This window comes from Emydura macquarii, unplaced genomic scaffold, assembly GCF_026122565.2.
Source record: "Emydura macquarii macquarii isolate MOO-44397 ecotype Brisbane River unplaced genomic scaffold, CSIRO-AGI_Emac_v2 contig_746, whole genome shotgun sequence".
Classification (NCBI taxonomy): domain Eukaryota; kingdom Metazoa; phylum Chordata; order Testudines; family Chelidae; genus Emydura; species Emydura macquarii.
In genome coordinates, this window is record NW_027130883.1 from 590909 (window position 1) to 611657 (window position 20749).

The 20749-nt window shown below is 50.6% G+C and overlaps 1 protein-coding gene across 1 annotated transcript in view; it reads left to right on the forward strand.

The window, feature by feature from the left end:
- LOC137149438 (IgGFc-binding protein-like) overlaps window positions 1-20749 on the forward strand; it is a 185650-nt gene that overhangs the window by 76272 nt on the left and 88629 nt on the right. The window contains exon 20 of the mRNA XM_067542955.1: window positions 11681-11700. Within this exon, the coding sequence (XP_067399056.1) occupies window positions 11681-11700 (20 nt within the window). The remainder of the gene's footprint in view (window positions 1-11680; window positions 11701-20749) is intronic.

A 20749-nucleotide genomic window follows, 5' to 3' on the forward strand; every position in this document is an offset into this window, starting at 1 on the left:
CGCGCTAGGCACCGCACAGACACCAGATGAGAGACAATCTCTTGCCCTAAAGAGTCTGTAGTCAAAACTGGCAAGGTGGGAGGGCAATATTGGCACCAAGAGGAGAAGGGACATGGCCAAGGTCACAGAGTTAGTCAGTAGCAGAGCTGGGAATAGCAGCCCTGACTTCTGGTCCAGCACCCAACCTATGGCAGCTCTGTCTGTTCTGCTGTTAGTCCATTTTGTGACTTCAGTACCACTGGCTGCAGGTTTCAAAGAAAAACATTTTCCACCCCAAAATGGCCTCCTCCCCACTGGAATTTTTCATAAAAAAATTTCAATTTCCTTCCCTACCTCCACTCCCCAAAATAATTTTTTGGGAGAAATTTTTCTACAGAAATTTTAAACAAAAATGGTTGCTTATTGGTCTGTCTAAGATATAGGGAAAGAGATGGGTGCATATGGGGGTAGATAGAGAGATTTTTTGGTTTGTTTCTTTAGATTTAGGAGGCCAGAATTTTTCCTACTAAATTTTCCATGGGAAAAATTCCCCTTTGGCAGTTTGAAATTTGTTTTCTGCAAGACATAAAAATGAACTGAAAAATGTAATTCCATTTCAAAACCTTGATTCAAAATGAAAACTGTTTTGTTTCCACCTAAGATACCATTTTGTTTTGGATTTGGAAACAAAAGAAAAACATTAGTTTGTTTTTTCCCCTCCTTTTATCTTTTTTTAAGCTGGAAAAGGAGTTTAAAAAGGAAGAGAGAATGCAGAAACTACTTTCCTACATGAAAACCGATATTTTTTTTCCAAAAAGGCAAGTGCAACGTGGACAAATGTGAGGAGGTTTTTCACCTTTTTTCCATTAGAAAATAGGAAAATTGTCAGAATCAACGTTTTCCCACCAAACATTGCAGTGAAACCAGAGTTTAACTCGGGAAATTTTCCAGTTCACAAATTCTGTCCATCACTAATTTCAGGGTTTTTTTCGAGGGGTCTGAATTGCCATTTTGATTGGTGGGTTTAGTCACATGGGAAGATTTTTACCAAAATTAAAACAAAATTCTTTTTCAGCAGTTATCGTTTTCCAAGGGGAAACAAATACTGAAAAAAAAAAACCCAATTCTGCAAAACATTTCCTCCAAAAAGAAAAAAAATCAAAGCATGAAAAATGAAGGGAATTAAAACTCTTTTCAGTTTGCTGAGAAGTCACTAAATGTCTCTTTCTCACCAGATCTAGCTGAGATCTTGTGGATTCTCACGTAGTGAACTGGTTTCTTTTGGGTCTCTTTGCTGGGAGACCCCAGGATTGAATGAACTACTGAGACATAAGGATCGGCAGTGCCGTGAACTCTGTGTAAGTGTGAACGCTGCCCTCTACTGCAGGGAATCAGAACTGCTTGATTGAAGATGGCATTTGCACCCGTTTAATTAAATCGATTTCAAACCCCATTCGGAAAGCAGGGCAAGTTTGGTATGTAGACAAGTCCTGAGTACCTCAGGCTAAATCAACTCAATCAAATGAATCCAGTGTCAGTGCATTTACACAGGGAATGGCATCTGTTTAACTAGATCCAAAACCCTCCTGGTGTCATTCATCGATTCTAGATCAGCATAAAAACAAAAGGAACCAGAATAAAATTCATGGCCGAGCCCTGCTCCTGCTCGAATTTCATATCAAAGCCAGTAGCAAGCCCTAAAAGTTTGCTCATGATTTTCTCACAAAATATGGAGAAATTGGAGCTGGCTGGGAAATAACTTTCTTTATCCCCTAAACTCCCAGCTCCCTCTGCTCTACCTACTAGACCCCACTCCCATTCCAGTGCTGGGGATAGAACCCAGGCGACCAGACTCACAGCCTCTGCTCCTTGAATCATCAGACACCCCCACTCTAACTCTGATTTGGGGGGGGGGGAGTGGTTTGACAGCCCCACCTAAACATTTTCACCCAAAATTGCCATTTTTTTTGGCAAAAACTTGTAGAAAAAAGCATTTTCCATGGACCGATCAGAGCTTCCTGCGGAGGAAGGAGTCTGTGGTTTGCGCTGCCATGTGGATCGTGGAGTGGATAGTTCCGCAACGCAAACACTCTGGTGTGACGTTCAGAGCAAATGCAAGTGACACCCTGGGAGCACGTACTGAACAAAGCTGCAGAGGTCAAGTGCAGCATGGCAATAAATGGTGCCAGGCCTGGCTAGTGATCAGTTGCTCAGCTTGAATGGGAAAGCAAAGGGGATTTTCTTCCTCTTAATGATGAATCAGGTCACAGCTGGGGGGGATGTGAGGCAGAGATTTGCAGGGCAGGGAGCCAGCTGACATGACACGGCTGGGGGTAGAACCCAGGAGTCCGGATGGCCATACCCCTCCACCCCCCCTGTTCTAACTACTAGACTCCTCCCCAAGCTACAGATAGAACCCAGGAGTTCTGACTCCCAGCCTACCCTGCTCTAACCATTACACCCCACTGCCATCCCAGATCCAGGCTAGAACGCAACAGTCCTGACTCCCAGCTTCCTGATCCCACTCCCCTTCCAGTGCTGGGCTGGGATAGCACCCAGGCTGCTGTCTGGTGCTCTCTAAGGAAGCTGCACTGCACAGGATTTTATCGTCTCCGAACATTTATAGGTTAGCAGATCCTGCCTCTTGGCAGGGGGTTGGATGCACTCGATCACCCTTGCGATCCCTTCCAACACTCCGGTTCTATGATTCCAGGGCTCCTCTTGCATAGCTCAGGACCCTGATGACATAAAGGGAATCACAGTCACTCCTCAGAGCTATAAACGACCCCCTGTTAGCAGCCTGGGGCCAGACCCCAGCTGGGGTCAATGGGCCATAGCTCCAACAGGATCACTGGGGCCAGGTCCCCGGCTGGGGTCTATCAGCTGTAGCTCCGTTGCAGTCAGGGGGTGACTCTGGAATGATTCTGAGGCGCCTGAGATGAGAATCCGGCCCTGCCCCACTGCAATCAGGGGGGGGAGTGACTCCAGGGGAACTGAGGTCACAATCCAGCTCGGATCCCATTGCACTGAATCCTTCTTCTGTTCCCAGGATTGATGGACACTGGGCTCCCCTCCTGCTAGCACTGGCTGTGTTCAGCTAACCCAGCTCCCATGCCCTGTGGGACGCGCACGGAGGGATGCAAAGCAGTTCCAGGGAAGTAGGGTCAATGAAGGCAGGCTTCCAAGGCAAACCGCAGAGCCCCGGGGGACATACTTTGCGGTCTGAGTCTGGCTGCCCAGTGGTCTGGGCCAGAACTGCCCAGATCCTGCAGTGAGGGAGACACCCAATGGCAGGGCCTGAGCTGACGGCTCTGGGCCCGATCCCCCCTCACTCACAGCGGGCCACTGCTCCGGGGCACGTTCTGCCCTGCTGAGTGCAGGGTGTGCTCATCTATACCCACCTCATGTTCCCCAACTCATCCAGTCACCCCCCTGCGGCTGGATGAAAGCCAGCACCCCCTGAAGGGGAAAGGCCCTGCGCCCCATTCCCCACCCCCTCAGCCAGCCAGTCCCCCGCCCTGGGGCCAGATCAGAGGTGGCATCCCCTAGAGGGGAAAGGCCCCATATCTTATCCCTCCCCCCACCCCAAGCCAGCCAGTGCCCTGCCTTGAGGCTGGGAAAGGCCCCCTATCCAATTCCCCATTCAGCAGGTAGCCCTGAAGAGGAAGAAAAGCCAGTGTTTACTTTGCAATGCACAAGGAAGGAATGCAGCCCCTGCGGGTCACTGAATGAGCTGGCCGGGGCTGTGCACTGGAACGAAGCTTTCCAGTGAAGTGGGTATTTGCTTTGTGTAAATAACCTGAGCTCCAAAAAGCAGGCTGAATAAACAGCTCCAGTTCTTAAAGGGCCAGTGGAAGAGGACTCCAGGTTTGCACCTGGGCCCTCCAAGAGGATTCGCAAGCTAATGTTCGGGGATTATTGATGGTCAGTGATTTAATACCGTGCTACTCAGCTTAGAGGGGAGGCTTTTCGGATCTGGTTACAAACAGGTGTATTGTTCTCCCGCTTCTCTAATGACCCCAGTTGGATCACACGGGGGGGGGGGGGGATTGAACTAGCCACCTCCAAGTCTACAACCACAGACCAGTTGTGTGTCTGACAAAGAAGCACTTGCTTAGAACAGGTGTTCTCAACCTTTTTTCATTTGCGGACTCCTAAAAAACGTGACATGCTAGTTGCGGCCCCCTTTAGAAATCTTAGACATAGTCTGTGGACCCGCAGGGGTCTGTGGACCACAGGTTGGAAACCACTGGCTTAAAAAAAAGCAGCCAACTGGTGAGCTGATGTGCAAGGTGTCACTACTAGCGGGCAAAAGGGCCCTGCTGGGTTAGTGGGGCTTTTGGATGAGTGGGGAAACTGAGGCGCACAGCAGGGTGTCACCTTGTGTGGCGAATGGGGGCCAGCATGCCTATCAAAATTGTTCTCTCTCTTTCAGCCTCAGTAAAAGTCTTTATTCCCAGACTGACTCCCAGTCCCAGCCCTTGCCTTAATCCCCATAAAGTAAACCCCACTCTCCCCTGGCTTTCACCTCCCCTGTAACTACTAGACCCCACTCCCCTTCTACACTGGGATAGAACCCAGGAGTCCTGAGACCCAGTGCCTCTCCACACCCCCACTCCCCTCCCAGAGCCATGGAGAGAACCCAGGAGTCCTGACTCCCAGCCCCACTCTCACCTACTGGACCTTGAGGGCTTTGATTTCTGTTGGGGTCTGTAAAACGCCTGGCATGACGCGGGTCCTGATCTCAGCTGGGCCCTGATACAGAGTCCAATGAGGATGGTAGGACTCAGCTCCCCTTACCCTGTCTCTGGTCGGATCCGTTCTCATCACTTCTCTTCTCAGCTCTGGGATGGGGCAGCGAGCAGTAGGGTGCAATCACACCATTGCTAGCTGCGCCTCTTCGGGCACAGAAGAGAAGAGGAGTTCGACAGACAGAGGGACCTAGTGGGTGGATAGAGAGAGAAGGTAACAGATGGACACAGGCACAAGACCCAGACTCGGTGCTCCCCAGTGCTGGCTGAGGGAGCCGGGGAATGGGTCAAAGGGCCTTTCCCCTCTAGGAGGTGCCGGCTCCCATCCGACCCCAGGGCGGGGACTGGCTGGGTTGCGGAACATGATGTGTCGGTATAAATGAGCACACCCAGCGCTCAGCAGGGCAGAACGTGCCCCGGAGCAGTGGCTCTGCGTGAGTGAAGGGGGAATCGGGCCCAGAGCCGTCAGCTCAGGCCCTGCCACTGGTCCATCGCAGCCGTGGGTGTCTCCCTCACTGCAGGATCTGGGCAGTTCTGGCCAGAACAACGAGGCAGCCAGACTCAAACCACAAAACTCGTCCCGCGGGGCTCCACGGTTTGCCTGGGAAGCCTGCCTTCACTGACGTACGTCCCTGGAGCCACATTGCTTCCCTCCCTGCCCTGGCATGGGATCTGGGCTAGCTAAACGTGGACAGGGCTAGCTTCGAATCTGTGTACAGCCTGCGCCTCTCTCCAGCCAGCCCACAGCTTTCAGGGTCTCTGCCTCTCTCCCTATCCATCGACAGGCTCCCTCAATCTAGTGAACTCTTCTCTACGCTGTCTTTACAGCTAGTTATTGTACCTCAGCCTTGTCTAGCCTGGCTCATCTAAAAAAGGGTCTCATAGATTTAAGGCCAGATGGGACCCTCTTGATCATCTAGTCTGACCTCCCGCATGTTGCTGGCCACAGAACCTCACCCACCTACTCCTGTAATAGACCCTAACCTCTGGCTGAGTTACTGATGCCTTCAAATCATGATTTAAAGACGGCGCGTTACAGAGAATCCACCATTGACTCTAGTTCAAGCCAGCAAGGCCCCCAGCCCCACGTTGCAGAGGAAGGAGAACCCCCCCCCAGGGTTTCTGCCACTGTGACCTGAGGGAAAATTCCTTCCCGACCCCACATATGGTGATCAGTTAGACCCTGAGCGTGGGGGCGAGATCCACCAGCCAGACACCTGGGAAAGAATTCTCCGTCATAACTCAGAGTTCTTCCCATCTAGTCTCCCATCAGTGGTGACTGGGGATATTTGCTGTCAGCAGTTGAGATGCACCATATACATCATACCAGCCCCTCCGTGAACTTATCCAGGTCAGTTTTGAAGGCAGTTAAGTTTTTTGGCCCCCACTGCTCCCTTTGGGAGGGCGTTTCAGAACTTCACTCCCTTCCCTCTCTGGTCAATACAAGAGGGGAAAACAGCCCAAATCCAAGCAAAATGATTGACCTTAACAGAACGTTTTCTGGTTTGTGAACATTTTCATGATTTCATTCAGCTGCAGAGCCCTGAAATTCCACTACTCTGGCCTCGGGCTTTGGACAGTTTCAGGCAGGAAGCTGATGTTTTCATTTTCCCAAAAAGAAAATGAAACGTTTTGGACAAAACTGCAGGTTTCCCCCGGAACACTTGAGTGTTGCAAGAAGGGTGTTTGGTGCCAGAAACTCATTCTGACACCACGTGCCTGGTCAGCTCAAGCAGTTGGCATGACAGACGCCTGGGCACTTGGCTTTGCTTTTACAGGGACCCTGAGACTGGTTCCAGGATCCTGTGATGAAAGATCAGGCTCTGGAAGTCCTGGCTCCCAGCCCCGCTGCTCTAGCCTACTAGATCCCACTCCTCCCTCCCCAAGAACCAGGGGTAGAACCCAGGAGTCCTGGCTCCCAGCCCCCCACCAGCCCCCACTCCTCTCCCAGAATTCCTGATCCCTAGCCTCCCCTGCTCTAACCACTAGACTCTACCTCTCCCCATCCAGAGCACAGCCACCCACTGTGTCCTAAATTTCTTCCACTACCAGTGCTATTCCAAGAGGGGCAGATTCTTCTTTGAAACTCAGATGTCTTGATCACCAGCAAAACGCTGCGCTGACACCCGGCTGTCGCTTTTCTGGGGTTACCTGCGTTAGGAGAGAGGGCAGGCCTGGAGCACAAGGCATCGGGCAGGGCCCGAACCAGAGGCTGTGAACCGAAGTCAGGCCACGCATTAAAAAATGCGCTTACAAGTTCCCTGTCGACACATGACCTTGGCAAAGGGATTGTGAGTGGGGCTGGAACACAGGCACTCCTGAGAAGCAACCGATGCCAGGAACGTGCGAGAACACACTCACAAGGATTAGCCGGTGCATCCTGACCTGACACCAGATAAGAGGGTTTGACAGAAGTGACGGACAGGAGTGTTTTGATCAAGACACCTGGAGCAAGGTACAAGGGGCGGTAAAAAGCAGCTGTCATGAAACACGTTAAGTGGGATGTCAGTCTGTCTCAGTCTGTGTCAGGATATCTTGCTTGCAGTCATGTATCCGGCCTCTTCCCAGTGACAAGTAGGGGGAGGGACCCAGGCCAGGTCCAGGACCTGTTGCACGTCCCAGCCCAGAGAGCCTGTGAATCGCAGCCTTTTGCTGCACCCCTTCCTGCTGCTATCTCCCTGGGCCACTTCCCCCCAGGCCTAGCACCTTCTTCACCCACTCTCAGGACCTACCACGATCAGCTTTCACCATCCCACCCCATCCCCTGCCAACCATAGCTCTGCCTCAGGGACTACCGGTTCCTCAGCCTATAAGAGACACAGCCTTCTCTCTCAGCCTCCAGGCCTGCACTGCTCTGTGCTGGCCTGCAGTTGATTTTATACGGGCCTGCTGACCTTTGATTGGCTGGTCCTCCCAGCCTCTCTCCTACTGGCAGCTTCCCACGCACAGGGCCCAAGCATAACTTTTTCGGGCTCAGTACAAACTTGTAACACGGGCCCCCTCCCACACACATCCCACAATCCCTCGTCCCATCCATACAATCTCATGAGCCATGAAAAAAGTTTGAATTCTGAAATTACTGTTACATATTCTACATTTCTGAAAAACGCCCCCCCCCCTTTGCTATTTTTGTTTAACATAACACCCAGCCTGAGAGTCCTACAAGTTTGCTGACTATTTTATAACTTTTGGGTCATTATAAAGGTATTAGATCCTGGCAGTGTCTTGATTTTTTTATTTTAATGGACCAGTGTGACTGCAAACATTTTATAATCAGGCCAATTCACTTTAAAGCTTTATTTTTCTGGCCTTTTTCATTGCAAAATCATGAATTAGCCCCCCAAAGTCAATTTCTCTTGCAAGTTCACACTCAATGGACAAGATAGCGAGGTGGCTTAACTGTTCTTGCCCCATTGTAGAATGCCAAGATCTGGACAATAGATACATAGATCCAGGGAAATAAGTTTCTATAAATATCCTCAGGCATGATCTACAATTTAGCCTCAATTTTTTTCTCATAGTAATGGGGCCTCCGGTCCCTGGTAAAGTGTATCCTTCCCCCCCGCCAGGTGGGGGCCCTGACCACGCAGCATCCCTAGGGCTGCTTTTAACCCTTTAAGTGCCAGTGTGGGGCAGACGCCCCACCACAGACACGCACTGAGTCAGACACAGCAGAGATCTGTGGAGTGGGACATGGTAACTGTGTCCATGATTTGTGTTTCACGGATCACTGTAACTTGTCTGCGTTACAATCAAGCCCTCGCTTGTCCAGCTAAGAGGCGCTATGGACTCTGCCTCTGCTCCAGGGATTTCCCCTGCACTGGCCTGTCTGGTTCAGACCTGTGCCCACAGAGATGCTTCAAAGGCTTGCTGTGCAATGAAGAGCCCCTGTTGGTCAGGAGATGCATGTGTCTGTGGGAAGCTGCAGGTGCTTCCACGAGGAGAGATATGTGAAGGTAGACTCTTGGTGATCCTTTTTTGACCAGCCCTATCACAGATGAAGGATCATTACCCCCCTTTTTTTAATGGGGAAACTGAGACACAGAACCAGGCTGTGACTTACCCATGATCACGCAAGGATTTTGTGGCAGAGCTTGGGTTTGAACCCTGACCTCCTGCTCCAGTCCCTTAGCACCAGGTCTTTGCTAAATACTCAGCTACCCCGGCACATCTTTGATGAACCTACTTCATTCCCCCTCAATCACTGTTCCTTCTGCTAACTGCACGGAGGATGTCACTTGCTTCCCTAGAGGTACATTCATCTGTGAGAAAGTGACCTGCCCGGTGGGACAGACCTACGCACTGAAGGATGGGGTGCAGCCGCCAGGCACCGTAGACCGATAGCTAGCCTGAAATGCCTCATCACAGTTTGACAATAGATGCCGTACGCTCACTGCTGCTTCTGTGTCATACTTGCTTATATTCCCACCGCTTGATGTGCTTTCCTTCGTGACACCCTGCACTGTATAAACAAGCTTAGACGGATTAGGTTTTTACTGGTAATTGTCGATTTCACCATACACACAGGCTCCCACGAAAAAGTACTTTCACAGATGCTAATTGGAATTTACAGGTGGGCAAAGTAAGAAAAATGCTGCTTGAGAACGTCTTAGAATCAACTTCCAGCGATTTAGCCTTTTGAATTAGGTTTGGGACACTCGGCCAGAAAGGGCAAAGCCACTTGGCAAGTTGCATGGCCTAAATCTGACTTTTAAAGACATATTACAGGAAAATACAAACGGTCTGAGGGTCATTCCTTACAAGTAGACTACAGCTTTGATATGCAAGTGTATTGGTGGTGGTTATTTGATGTTGTTTACATATACCTTGTTAGAGGTTAACAATATAGATCAGCTGCTTTCCTGTCTATTACTGTTGTTCTATTGAGTAAGAGTTCAAAAGGGAATATTAACATCTACATGGACCTTCGTTGCAATATCATTTGTCTGTATTACTGTTTGAGGGTTAAGTAAACTGTCTGTTAACTGTGCTGCTAATGCAACCAATACCAATGTGTGCTTAGGAAATGAAGGTTTTACTTCAAAGAACAATGTACATTACTATTCTCCGCTCAGCAGAATATCTGTGGGAGATATTTAAACGGCTATTGCTGCCTGTATTGTCTGAGGAAGGCCCCTTTGCATAAAGATCAAAGCATCGCTTTCATCGAAGCCCCCGGGAGGGAGTTACCTGCATGCGCCCTTGCAGCTATAAAGGAAGCTTCAGGCCTGATTCTTTTTATCTCACATCTGTCCAGGCTTGTAGGGGAAAGTTTGGATCTCAAGATTGGGATTCCAGCACCAGGGATTCCAGAATCACCCTGCTGATTCTCATAGGAGAAACTGAACTAACTCTGCGTATGGACTATTTAGTCTTCATTTCTCTGCACTGGATATCTAAGAAGGAAGCTCTGAATAAGGACTGATGACTCCCCAAGCTGTCCAAGTAATTTCAGAGACTTTGCAATTTAAGAACTTTGCAACTCAGTTACCGTCTCTGCTTTGAAACTGACATAACTTTATTTTTCTCCGTGCATGTATACTGAGCTTTTAACCATTACTCTCTTTCCTTTTATTAATAAATACTAGTTTAGTTAATAAGCATTGGCTTTAGGCATGTATTTGGGTAAGATCTGAACTATTCATTGACCCATTTGGTAATATGTTCGATCCTTTCGGATTGGGAGAACTTTTTTTATATATGATGGATACAGATTTTCAGTAATCCCCGTCATGTTTGACTTAGCTGTCTGGGTGCTAGCCAAAGGGCTGGGTAGTTTTAAGGAAACTGTTTTGTCTTCTGAATGACCAGTGAGGTGATCAGAAACTTTGTTGCTGGCTTTGTATATCCTATGGAATAAAAACCACCAGTATTTAGGTCTTTGCCTGCCCGGTTCTTTGCAGTTTGCCCTGTTTAAACTATCCCCGGGAGACCAAAGGCATAGGCTTGTTACCAGTGGACTAGTGAACGGATTGGAAAAATGGGCACAATTTGCTGATTTAAGGGTATTTACTTTCTACCTTTGGACAGGACGTTGACAGTTTATGTATGAACGGTTTATCAAGCTTGAATCTCAGCGTCTACTGTCATTAAAGAATTGTCTGAGCTCCCTGCTCCGAATTTCCGAGTTGTGCAAATTGAAATCCTTAAAAATAAAAATGCTTCTCAATAAACATCCGTCTTAGCCGTCGAAATGATGAAAACATAAAAACCAAATTCGGCCAAGCCTGTGCGTAAAGTGGGATGAAAGACGAGCTTGGCTCTTTGTCAAAGGGATTGTTGAATTTGGCATCTGCTATGTCAAAAATTTGCTGCGTATTTCTTTTTATCCTGGGCTTGGGGGTGTGTGTGTGTGTGGGGGGGGGGGGGAGGAGGTTGTTATCTGACACTGTTAATGTTGACCCACTGCCTCTTCCCTCTCAGTAAAACTAACATGCATAGGGGGCAACTGTCTTCTTGTGAAAGAGACCCAATGGAGAAAGCTTTCACGGTGTAGTTGCCTAACGCTATCTTCGGTCTGTATGTACATACCCTTTGCTCTCTGCCTGACCCAGTTTTAGCTCTGTGGTAAAGGCACAGAGGTGGAGGAGCTGTCTTCAGCTTCTAGCTCTGTCTGATGTGACTAGGGGTCGGTTCACCTGGGCCGACATTTCAAGAGGGTTGGGAAATGGGGCCTCTTGTGTTGAAGGGGTGCTGGTTCCGATCTGGTCCCTCTCTGGGGTGGGGGGTACTGACTGGCTCAGGGGAGCGGACAATGTGAGATGGGGCCTTTCACTTCTAGGGGATGCTGATCCCAATCCAGTGCTAGGTCAGGAGGACTGGCTGGCTGAGGGCATCTGGGGAATGGGCTATGCCTGGGTCTTTTCAGATGTAGGGCACCAGTTACAATTTGACCCCAAAGTCAGATCACACACCCGTGGCTAACAGCCTGATAACAGCAGTGCACAGAGATCACTCAGTCAGTGCCACAATGCAGCTGCCTCTGGGGTGGTGCAGCTGGGTAACAGCCAGCCAGATGGCAACACCACAGGGCGATTGCTTGCCTGGTATTGAAATGCAGCCATTTCTGGGGCGAGGCAGCTGGGTAACAGCAATATGGTTCACAGGACTGCCCACCGTCACTGAGATACAGCTGCCTCTAGGTTCACAGTTCTCAGTGACATCTGCACCCCGGGTGTGAGAGGTTTCTCCTCTGGTGCAGAGGGCCCCCCCTAGCCCCACCACTACATTCACTGTAGCCACTGACTCAGATATATTCTACCTTGGGTTGTCCCAGCACCACTACACCGATTGAGAGCTCTGCTCTATCTCTTTGTGAAGGTTTTGTCATAGTTCAAAGTTAACTGCACCCTGCCTGGTCTTCCTTGAGTGCAGTCACTTAAAGTTTCAGGGTCCTGGCCTTCAGAGACCTCTCGGGCACAGCCCTGTATCTCCCTCCCTTCAGACAGAGGGCTTCAGCTTGCAATCCCTCTGCACCTCACTGTGATTTCCTGAGCCTGCCTGCCAAGCGTCCAACACCCTGTTGTGAATCATTCTCCAGGGGCTGTCTGCCAGTTACCAACCAGCCTTCGCAAAGCAACGTACATTTGTTCTTAGAGTAAAAGCACTGCAGAGAAAACGAACTAACCGAAGCCCCTAGATGCCTGCCACCAGCTTTCCAAGATCACCCATCAGTTTTAGGGGCCCTCACTGGACAAAGTCTTGCCAACTTCTCTGCAAGATGGGGGGGCCTCCTCAGACTGGGCGACAAGAATGGCAGATGAAATTCACGTTGTTAAATGCAAAGGTATGCACCATGGAAAAATAATCTCAACTATCTGTACACAATGATGGGGTCTAAATTTGCTGTTCCCACTCAGGCAAGAGATCTTGGAGTCATTGTGGATAGTTCTCTGAAAACATCTGCTTAATGTGCAGAGGCAGTCAAAAAAGCCAACAGCATTTTAGGAACCATTAGGAAAGGGATAGATAATAAGACAGAAAATATCATAATGCCGCTATCTAAATCCAGGGTTCGCCCAACCATGCAGACTATGTGCCGTTCTGGTTGCCCCATCTCACAAAAAGATATATTAGAATTGAAAAAAGGACAGAGAAGGGCAAGGAAAATGATTAGGGTGTGGAACAGTTTCTGTACGAGGAGAGATTAAAACGACTGGGACGGTTCAGACTGGTAAAGAGATGATTGAGGAGGGGTATGACAGGGGTCTATAAAATCATGACTGGTGTGCAGAAAGTGAACAGGGAAGTGGTATTTACCCCTTCATGTAACACAAGGACCAGGGATCACCTGATGAAATGAATAGGCAGCAGGTTTAAAACAAACGTAAGGAAGTACTTCTTCACACGATGCGCAGTCAGCCTGGGCACCTTGCTGCCAGGGATGTTGCGAAGGCCAAAAGTATAACTGGATTCAGGAAAGAATGAGAGACGTTCCCGGAAGATAGGTCCATCACTGGCTATTAGCTAGGATGGGCAGGGATGCAGCCTCATGCTCCGGGTATCCCTAAACCTCTGACTGCCAGGAGCTAGGACTGGACAGGGATGGATCACTCGATAATTGCCCTGGTCTGTTCATTCCTTCTGAAGCCCCTGGCATTGGCCACTGCTGGAAGACAGGATGCTGGGCTAGCTGGACCACTGGTCTGACCCAGGATGGCTGTTCTTAAGTTCTTTGCCCTCTCACAAATGTCTGCAACCAGGATCCACATGCAGTCAACCAGGGGTGGATAAATGCACGGGCCCATGGGCCCTGTGCAAAGGGACCCCTGCCAATTTGGGCATCCCCAGCAGGAGTGCACGAATCTCCGTAGAAGGGAGGGGGCCATAAGACCCTGCTCCTCTCCCCAGCCTTGGCCCTCCTCTTCCCCCAGAGGCCCATCACCCTGGCCAGTCTGGCTTTCATTTATACCAAGAGCAATTGCCACACCCTAGTTTTTCAGGACTCACTGGCTAAACTCCCATAGACACTAAGCAAGACCAGAGTTTGAAGTGAACCACCTAGATCCAAACTATACAAGAGGCGAAAGCAGCAGTGCCCTGAGCTGTCGCCCCCTTGGCTCAACTCTTATCCTGAAGGCTGTGCACACGTTAGTTCTTGTGCACTCTATAATCATCAGCAGGACAGTGGTAATTTACCAGGCTAGAGAAACTAATTTATTTCCTTCTCCAGAGTTCCAAAAAACCCAGTATCTCAGGAATTCAACTGGTGAAATGTTTTTTGTAGTTGTTTGGCATGGGTCGGAGAGGGGGAGGGGGGGAAGGTCCAAGCAGAGGCGTATTGGCTAATCAGGACTTGGCAGCGTATGGGATATTTACAGAATTTACCAGAAATTAGTCAGTGTCTGGGCAGTCATTGACCTGAATTCAAACAGTGTAGCAATTCCGCTGTGTTTGCTAATTCTGCAGATTCTACGCCAGACATTCAAATATCTGCAAAGAGGGAGATCCGGGAACCCTTTGTTTGTCTCTTTGGGTATGTCTACACTGTACTAAAACACCCGCGGCTAGACCACATCAGCTCAGTTGGGCTCGCGGGGCTACACATCGGCAGTGTAGATATTCAGGCTCTGCAAAGAGGGTCCCATTGCCCAGGCTCCAGGCTGTGCCGGACTGTCTACACTGCAGTTGTGTAGCCCCACAGTCTGAGTCCACGTCAGGTGATCTGGACCAGCTGCGGGTCTCTTATTGCCATGTAGACATATCTTTGAGAGAACTGGGGCCCGGCTCTGTCATTAATTAACTTGAGAGCCAAGTACAGACATCAGTTGGCAGGATGGCGTGGGTTCTGAGTGGAAACAGATGTTGCCTGAAAACGCAGTGAGAAAAGCAACCACCAGCTTCCAGAGCCTGGCCATTGCTCTTGGTACAAAGGAAAGACGCAGAGATGCAGAGAAGGAGAATGGACAAATCTCTCTCTCGCTGCTTCTCAGAGGTCAATTGAAAGCACCAAGGGGCTGACGAGAAGAAATCTGGGGTTGTTCTCTGGTATTCCACTACCTGCTGCTTGTTTGATGGCTGGAGGAACGTAATGGCTTCACTGGATCAGAAGCATGGTCTGTGCTGACCTACGGGCCTCCTGTCCCGGGTTCCAGTCGACTAATAAACCTGACTTCTTTGACAGCGCTGGCTGAGTGTCACTGCAGACGCTGGCAGGGATGCATTGCTTCCTGAGATTGCACAAGTCTCCCTTAGGCGTCTGTCTCAGCTGGCGTCGCTGTACAGAACTCCCAGTGGGCAGCAGCGGTGCTGAAAGCCGAGAAGTCCAGTCTAAGGAGGGGGTGATGCTGCGTGGCTTGCCCTGGAGAAAGAGTGAGACCCCTACGGGCTCTGGAACACTGAAGGGTTCTTACCAGAGACCGTTCCACAGCTGGGGCCATAGCACTGATCCCGTGGATCCATGACAGGAGGTCAGACTAGATGGTCACGATGGTCCCTTCTGGGCTTCAAGTCTATGAGTCAGGACTCCTGGATTCCATTCCAAGGCCTGGGAGTGGAGTGGGGTGAGATGGTTGGAGTGGGGGGCTGGGCATCTAGATTCCTGGGCTCTATCCTCAGCTTTGGGAGGGGAGTGGAGTCTAGTTGTTAGAGCAGGGGGGGCTGGGAAGCTTTGGGGGGGCCAGCAGGGCTGTCAAAAATTCAGGCTCTGCAAAGTCTGCACCACGCTCCTGGTGTCCCTGGGTTATGGGTCAATCATTTTTGTCTTCCTGATGGAAGCAGTTTGTGGTGGAGACACAGGGCTCAGGAGCTGCCAGTGGAGGCCACGGCCACGAGTTTAGGGGCAGAGATGTCCAGACCTCCCAGCGGTCGGCAGGAGCTGCAGGCACGAAGGGCCGAATCTCGCAGGCCAGAGGATCCTTAGACACATGGAATAGGTGCTCAGAGACAGCCACTCCCTGTGCATTGGCAGGGGAGGCTGCTTTCACACTGGAAACATGGGTAGAGTCCTCCGGCCCCTCACTCCCCCCCAGGGCCTGCTCGGGGAGGGGGCCAGTTGGCCACTGGGGACAGGACCATGGTGCTCCCTTTCCCACTGCAGCGCCCCGTGAACCCACTGCAATATCTTTAGAGATCTTATCGTCCCTCGGGTGGGTAGGGGAAAGCGTCGTTCCATCTGTGGCCAGCAGGTCTGATTGCCCACTCCGCCTCCCTGGGGCCTGGGCATCCCTGGAAAGGCCAGCTGCCCCGCAGCGCACAGGGGTAACTGTGCGACTGCACCTCCGCAGGGAGGGAGCCTCACAGGCCGTCCGCCGACGGCCTGTAATGTTCGTGCTGAGCCGTGCACCCTCCAGACTGCGTGCCGCCCGCCTGCCGCGCCGTGCACCCTGGGGAACGGATCCATCTGATCGGAGCGGACGGTGATAGCTGCTGGGAAGACATTCACCGGATGGAGACTGGGACTGTTACGGCGACTGTTTAGCCCCGCGCCGTGAAACCCCATCAAACGCACCCCGGGTGGGTTACAGCTCCTGCTATGAAAGCCTTCATTCTGCCTACAGTACAGATTTCACTAGAGCCCAGCGGGGGGCGGGGGTGCCGGCTGTAGGGGTATTGACAGATCTTCCTTATTCCGTATGGCTGAGGAATGGGATTATGACTTTACAAACCGGCGAGGGCAATCCGACCCTGCTCCATGAATAGCTGATTGGGGGTGGAGGGGGTTGTATGCCCCTGGCCCATATCAGAGAGGAAATAATCTCGAGATCAAGGTACCTCCCCAAACTTCTGAGACTGGTGGGGGGTGGGAGGGAAGAGACAGCCTCCTCCATAGGTGTAAGAAGTCCTACTGACTGGAAAGGGAGATTTCTCCGCATCCTGAACCTCAGGGGAGAGGAATACTCTTTGCCCCTGCCATAGCTGGAACCAGAGGCAGAGCATAGACACGCACCGGGCAGGGATGGTCCAGAGAACACTTACCTAGACCTGTCGAGGTCCCTTCCAGGCCTATGTTTCTGTGGCTCCATGGTGACAGCAGTGTGGGGACACTGAGGCAGCTGCGGTGCTCTGCCCAAACGCTGGTACCCACCCACCGGTGGGAAATGGCCAGCTAAAGAGCAGGATGGCCGCTTGACGGAGGTAACTACAGCCAGGAAAGAAAATGAACTTCTCCCTGCAGTCTAAGACTGCCTGACGGTCTGTGAAAATGTATCGGCCCCTGAGCCGGGTGGGGGAAGGACTGCTGCTCGCCTTGGCCCTGCGTGGGGAGGCTCCAAAGGACACCCCAATGGGGTGGGACATCACTATTCTTCCTCCTCTCCCTAGCTGTATTTAAGCCAAAGGGGTCCCCAGCCCCAACCAAGCAGGTGGGGCAGAGAAAGGAACTGGGTGATGGGGAAATTGGAAGAATCTTCCTTGCCCTATCCGTCTGCTGTTAAAAGCCAGGCATGGCTGAGAGAGACTTTGCTGGGAGTCAGCCCTGCCTTAATTCTCCCTTTGGTCCAAAGCATTGCTTCCTGGGGCAGCCAATGCCTAGAAGGACAAAGGAGCACCCCCCACGCTCCCTAGGACCCGGATGGGAGGTGGGATAAGTGTAAAATGAAAGAATTAAAGTGATCTTAAGCTCGGTTACGGGAATATATATATACGCTGGAAAGACTAGCAAACAGGAGGAAGGCCTTCAAAATAATAAGTGGCGGGGCCAGAAGGAATGAAATAGGGAGGACATCGGGTTCAAAGACTAACTATCGAGATCGGAGAAGTGTCTGCAAAGAAGAACTCTGACCAACAGGGGCGATTGCAGATGGTTTGAAATAAAACAAAGAGAATCTGTCTTGAAATGAGCCGACACGGCCCTTCCGCAGCCCACATACCAGTGGCCAAGGCTGTGTGGATCCAATGGCAATCAAAAACTTATTGCACAGCAAGAAAGTGGGGAGGAAAGGCGCTGGGGAGAAAGGAGGCTGTAAATCTGATCTGGATTAAGGCTGATAATAGGGGTGAAGCGTCTTCAATTAGATTTTAGCTGAAGTCAGCAACTGGCAACATCACTTGTTTGTTAAAGGATATAAAAAGTAATCTCTTGTTAAATTTCAGCTTTAAAATCTAACTGGCATGTTGGCAAATTCACAAAATTGGCTCCACCTCATTTGATTTAACTCTATGCATTCAGGCAGGCAGCAATACAAAACCAAGCAAGGGAAATCAAATCACACATAATGATCATAAAAAATAATACTGATCTTTTCCCCGTCCATCACATCTCTCCTACCTTTGAAACAGGACTTGTGTTCACAGGAACACACAGAGAGTTAGGGGGAAAACATTTATACTCTTCCCAAAAGAATGCACACTTCTTTTATTTTGTTTTATTTCCTTATTCTACTTTATTTCTTAGACTCCTCAAATCTAACACACACCAACCAATTACAGAGAGAGCGAAAGCAGACTGCTCCTAAGTCAGAGAGGCACAACCCAATGTACCGTCCCTCCTGGATAAAGCATCCACTGTTACCGCTTTGATTTCAAACCTCATGCAGTTCTCATCACCCAACTTCCACACTTCTCGTATCCAGTGTAGGATTGGTAGGGACCTTGAGAGGACATCTATTTTGTCTCGTTGTGCTGAATCAGGACCAGGAGTCAAATCAATGTTAAAAAGAAAATATGACAGAACAGTTCAAATCCATCACCTTTATCTTTCCCCAGGGCCATCCCTATGGGGATGTGGGGCCCAGGGCAAACCACACTGTGTGGGCCCCCTGCCCACAGGCCAAGCCTGCATTTGGGCCCCCACAAGGCCTCATGTACCCCTTCCCCCGCGCAGGGCAGGAGGGATCCCCAGCTCTCGTGGTGCCGCCCACAGCTGTCCTGGGATGGTGCGGACCAGTACCTGCGGGGGGAGGGGGAGGAGGGGTCTGGGGTGTGGAGGGGAAGAAACACGCTGCTTACCTCCTCCTGTGCGGGGACTCCCCCATAATTATCTGCCACGTGGCACCCGCCTCTCCTGCTCCAGCCCCACAGCCTGGTGCTGGTTCCGACGGGGTGACTTCACGATGTGCAGGGGGTGAAGGAGGCTCTGAGGGGTGGCTGTCGCTGCATGTTATGAAGGGCCGGCCCAGCGCCCCCCAGCAGGCCGGTGCCCAGGGGCCTGGCCCTCTCAGTATGCCACTGCCCAGCTCCTGCAAGATCCTGGTGCGAAGCTGGGACCCTGGTGGCTGCAGCCTGCCTCCCCACTGCACGCTGCCCACCCAGTCTGGAGTGGGGCCACCAAAGCACGGGGCCTGGGCGGGCACCCTGACCCGCCCTACCCGAGGGATGGCTCTGCCTTTCCCTCTGGAGCTTGCTGTGGCTAAGCCTACATGACCTGCCACTTTTGGCAGCGTATAGCGCACGTGTGGCTGCCCACCACAGTGAAACGTACGCTGCGTCGTATGAGTGAAAGACTCCGGCAGAGGGGAGGCAGTGGGAAAGGTGGAGCCTTTTCTTCCCTGCCTTCCCACACCGCAGGAATCTTTCCCTGTGGCGGGGAAAGGCTGCGGCAGTGGGATGCTCCACTTCCAAACATAGCAGTGTAGATGGGGTGGCACAGCTTGGGGCAGGAAAGAACACATTGGGTGCGTACTCTGGGTGTGCACCCATGCTTTTCAGGCGTGTCTTTACGGCTTAATCCTTGCCTCACGGTGTTATTCAAATACCAAATGTCACAGGATCCTCTCCAGGGGATAAGGCAACAAGCCACGTTTATTGTGAGTACAGAAATTTGGTAAATAGTATTGTGATAAAGTCAGGCCAGAGGGCCTCAAAAGGGCGTACCAGGGCCAGAGCGTGAGCTCTAGAAGGCCAAAACCCCTTTTTCCTGCAAGCAGGGGAGAGATGATTGCAGGGCAATTAGAGACACCTGGACCCAATGAAGAGCTAGTCCAGGTGTGCTTAAATCCTGCGTTCCCTAAAGGGAGGGGGAGAAGCACAGGAGAAGGAAGCTGTTAGAAGGCTGGTAGCAGAGGAGAAGGAAACCCTGCAGGCTAGGAGACAGTGCTTCTCTGCAGCTGCAGAAGGAGAAAACCCCTGGCCCCAGCCAGCAGAAGGAAACTGGAGCAAGGTACCTCCAAGGGGAGACAGGGTCACTGGGAACTCCCTGGCCCACTACGAGGGGTTGAAGTGTGAGATCCACTAGGAAGAAACTGGCTGTTGACCACAGTATCAATAGTGCATTACAAATACAGAGACTCGTGGTAATAAAGTCTACTTTGTTGACACCTGTTTCAATGGGTCCCTTCATTCACACTCCTACACACAGACAGGGGGACAGACAAACATACACAGGGGTCTCACAGATGTTCTAGTTAGCAGCCTCTGGGTGCTCGTGGTAGTCACTGGCCAGGTGACTGTAGCACGAGGGTGAGGAGCAAGGTTCTGTCGTTGCGCATCGGTACTCCTGGCTGGTTGGTGATGTAGACCCGAACCTTCAGCCTTCATCTTTCTGTCCCATTTTATAGGGAAAAGACCTCATGTAAGTCTAGGGGTTTTTACTCTGTTATGCTGCATCTGCATTTGGTGTGAACCTTAGTCACCCACATTATTGCAAGCCTGATCAGATTTTGTCCTTTGAAGTGGGCTGATTCCAAAGTTATGAGGGTGGACTCCTCTACGGCCAGTTGAGTGGCAGAAGTTGTTATCTTCGCTCCTTTCTTCCTCCCTCAAATGTTTGAGATGGGGCTGGTGTTTTCTTCATCATGTTTCAACATCCCTTTCTGAGAGCAATTGTTCAATCACTCTCCCTGTCTACACCCACCTCAATTGCTCAGCCATTCACACTGCAATCCTCAGTGTCAATTCCTAGCTGAAGAATTCACATATCTTTTAAAGCAAACATTTCATTTTTGCCAATGTCTTTCACAATTAGGTAGGTATATTACATTTCACCATGTGGCTTCTTATACTTAAAATAGGATTTTTACAAATATTCTGCCAGCGGGTAAAATCAACAGCTAACATTTTCAGGGGAGTGGTTTTACAAACAATCTCAAACTAGAATTATTCAAAGTGAAGCCAAACTTGAATTTATTACTAAATAACCATGA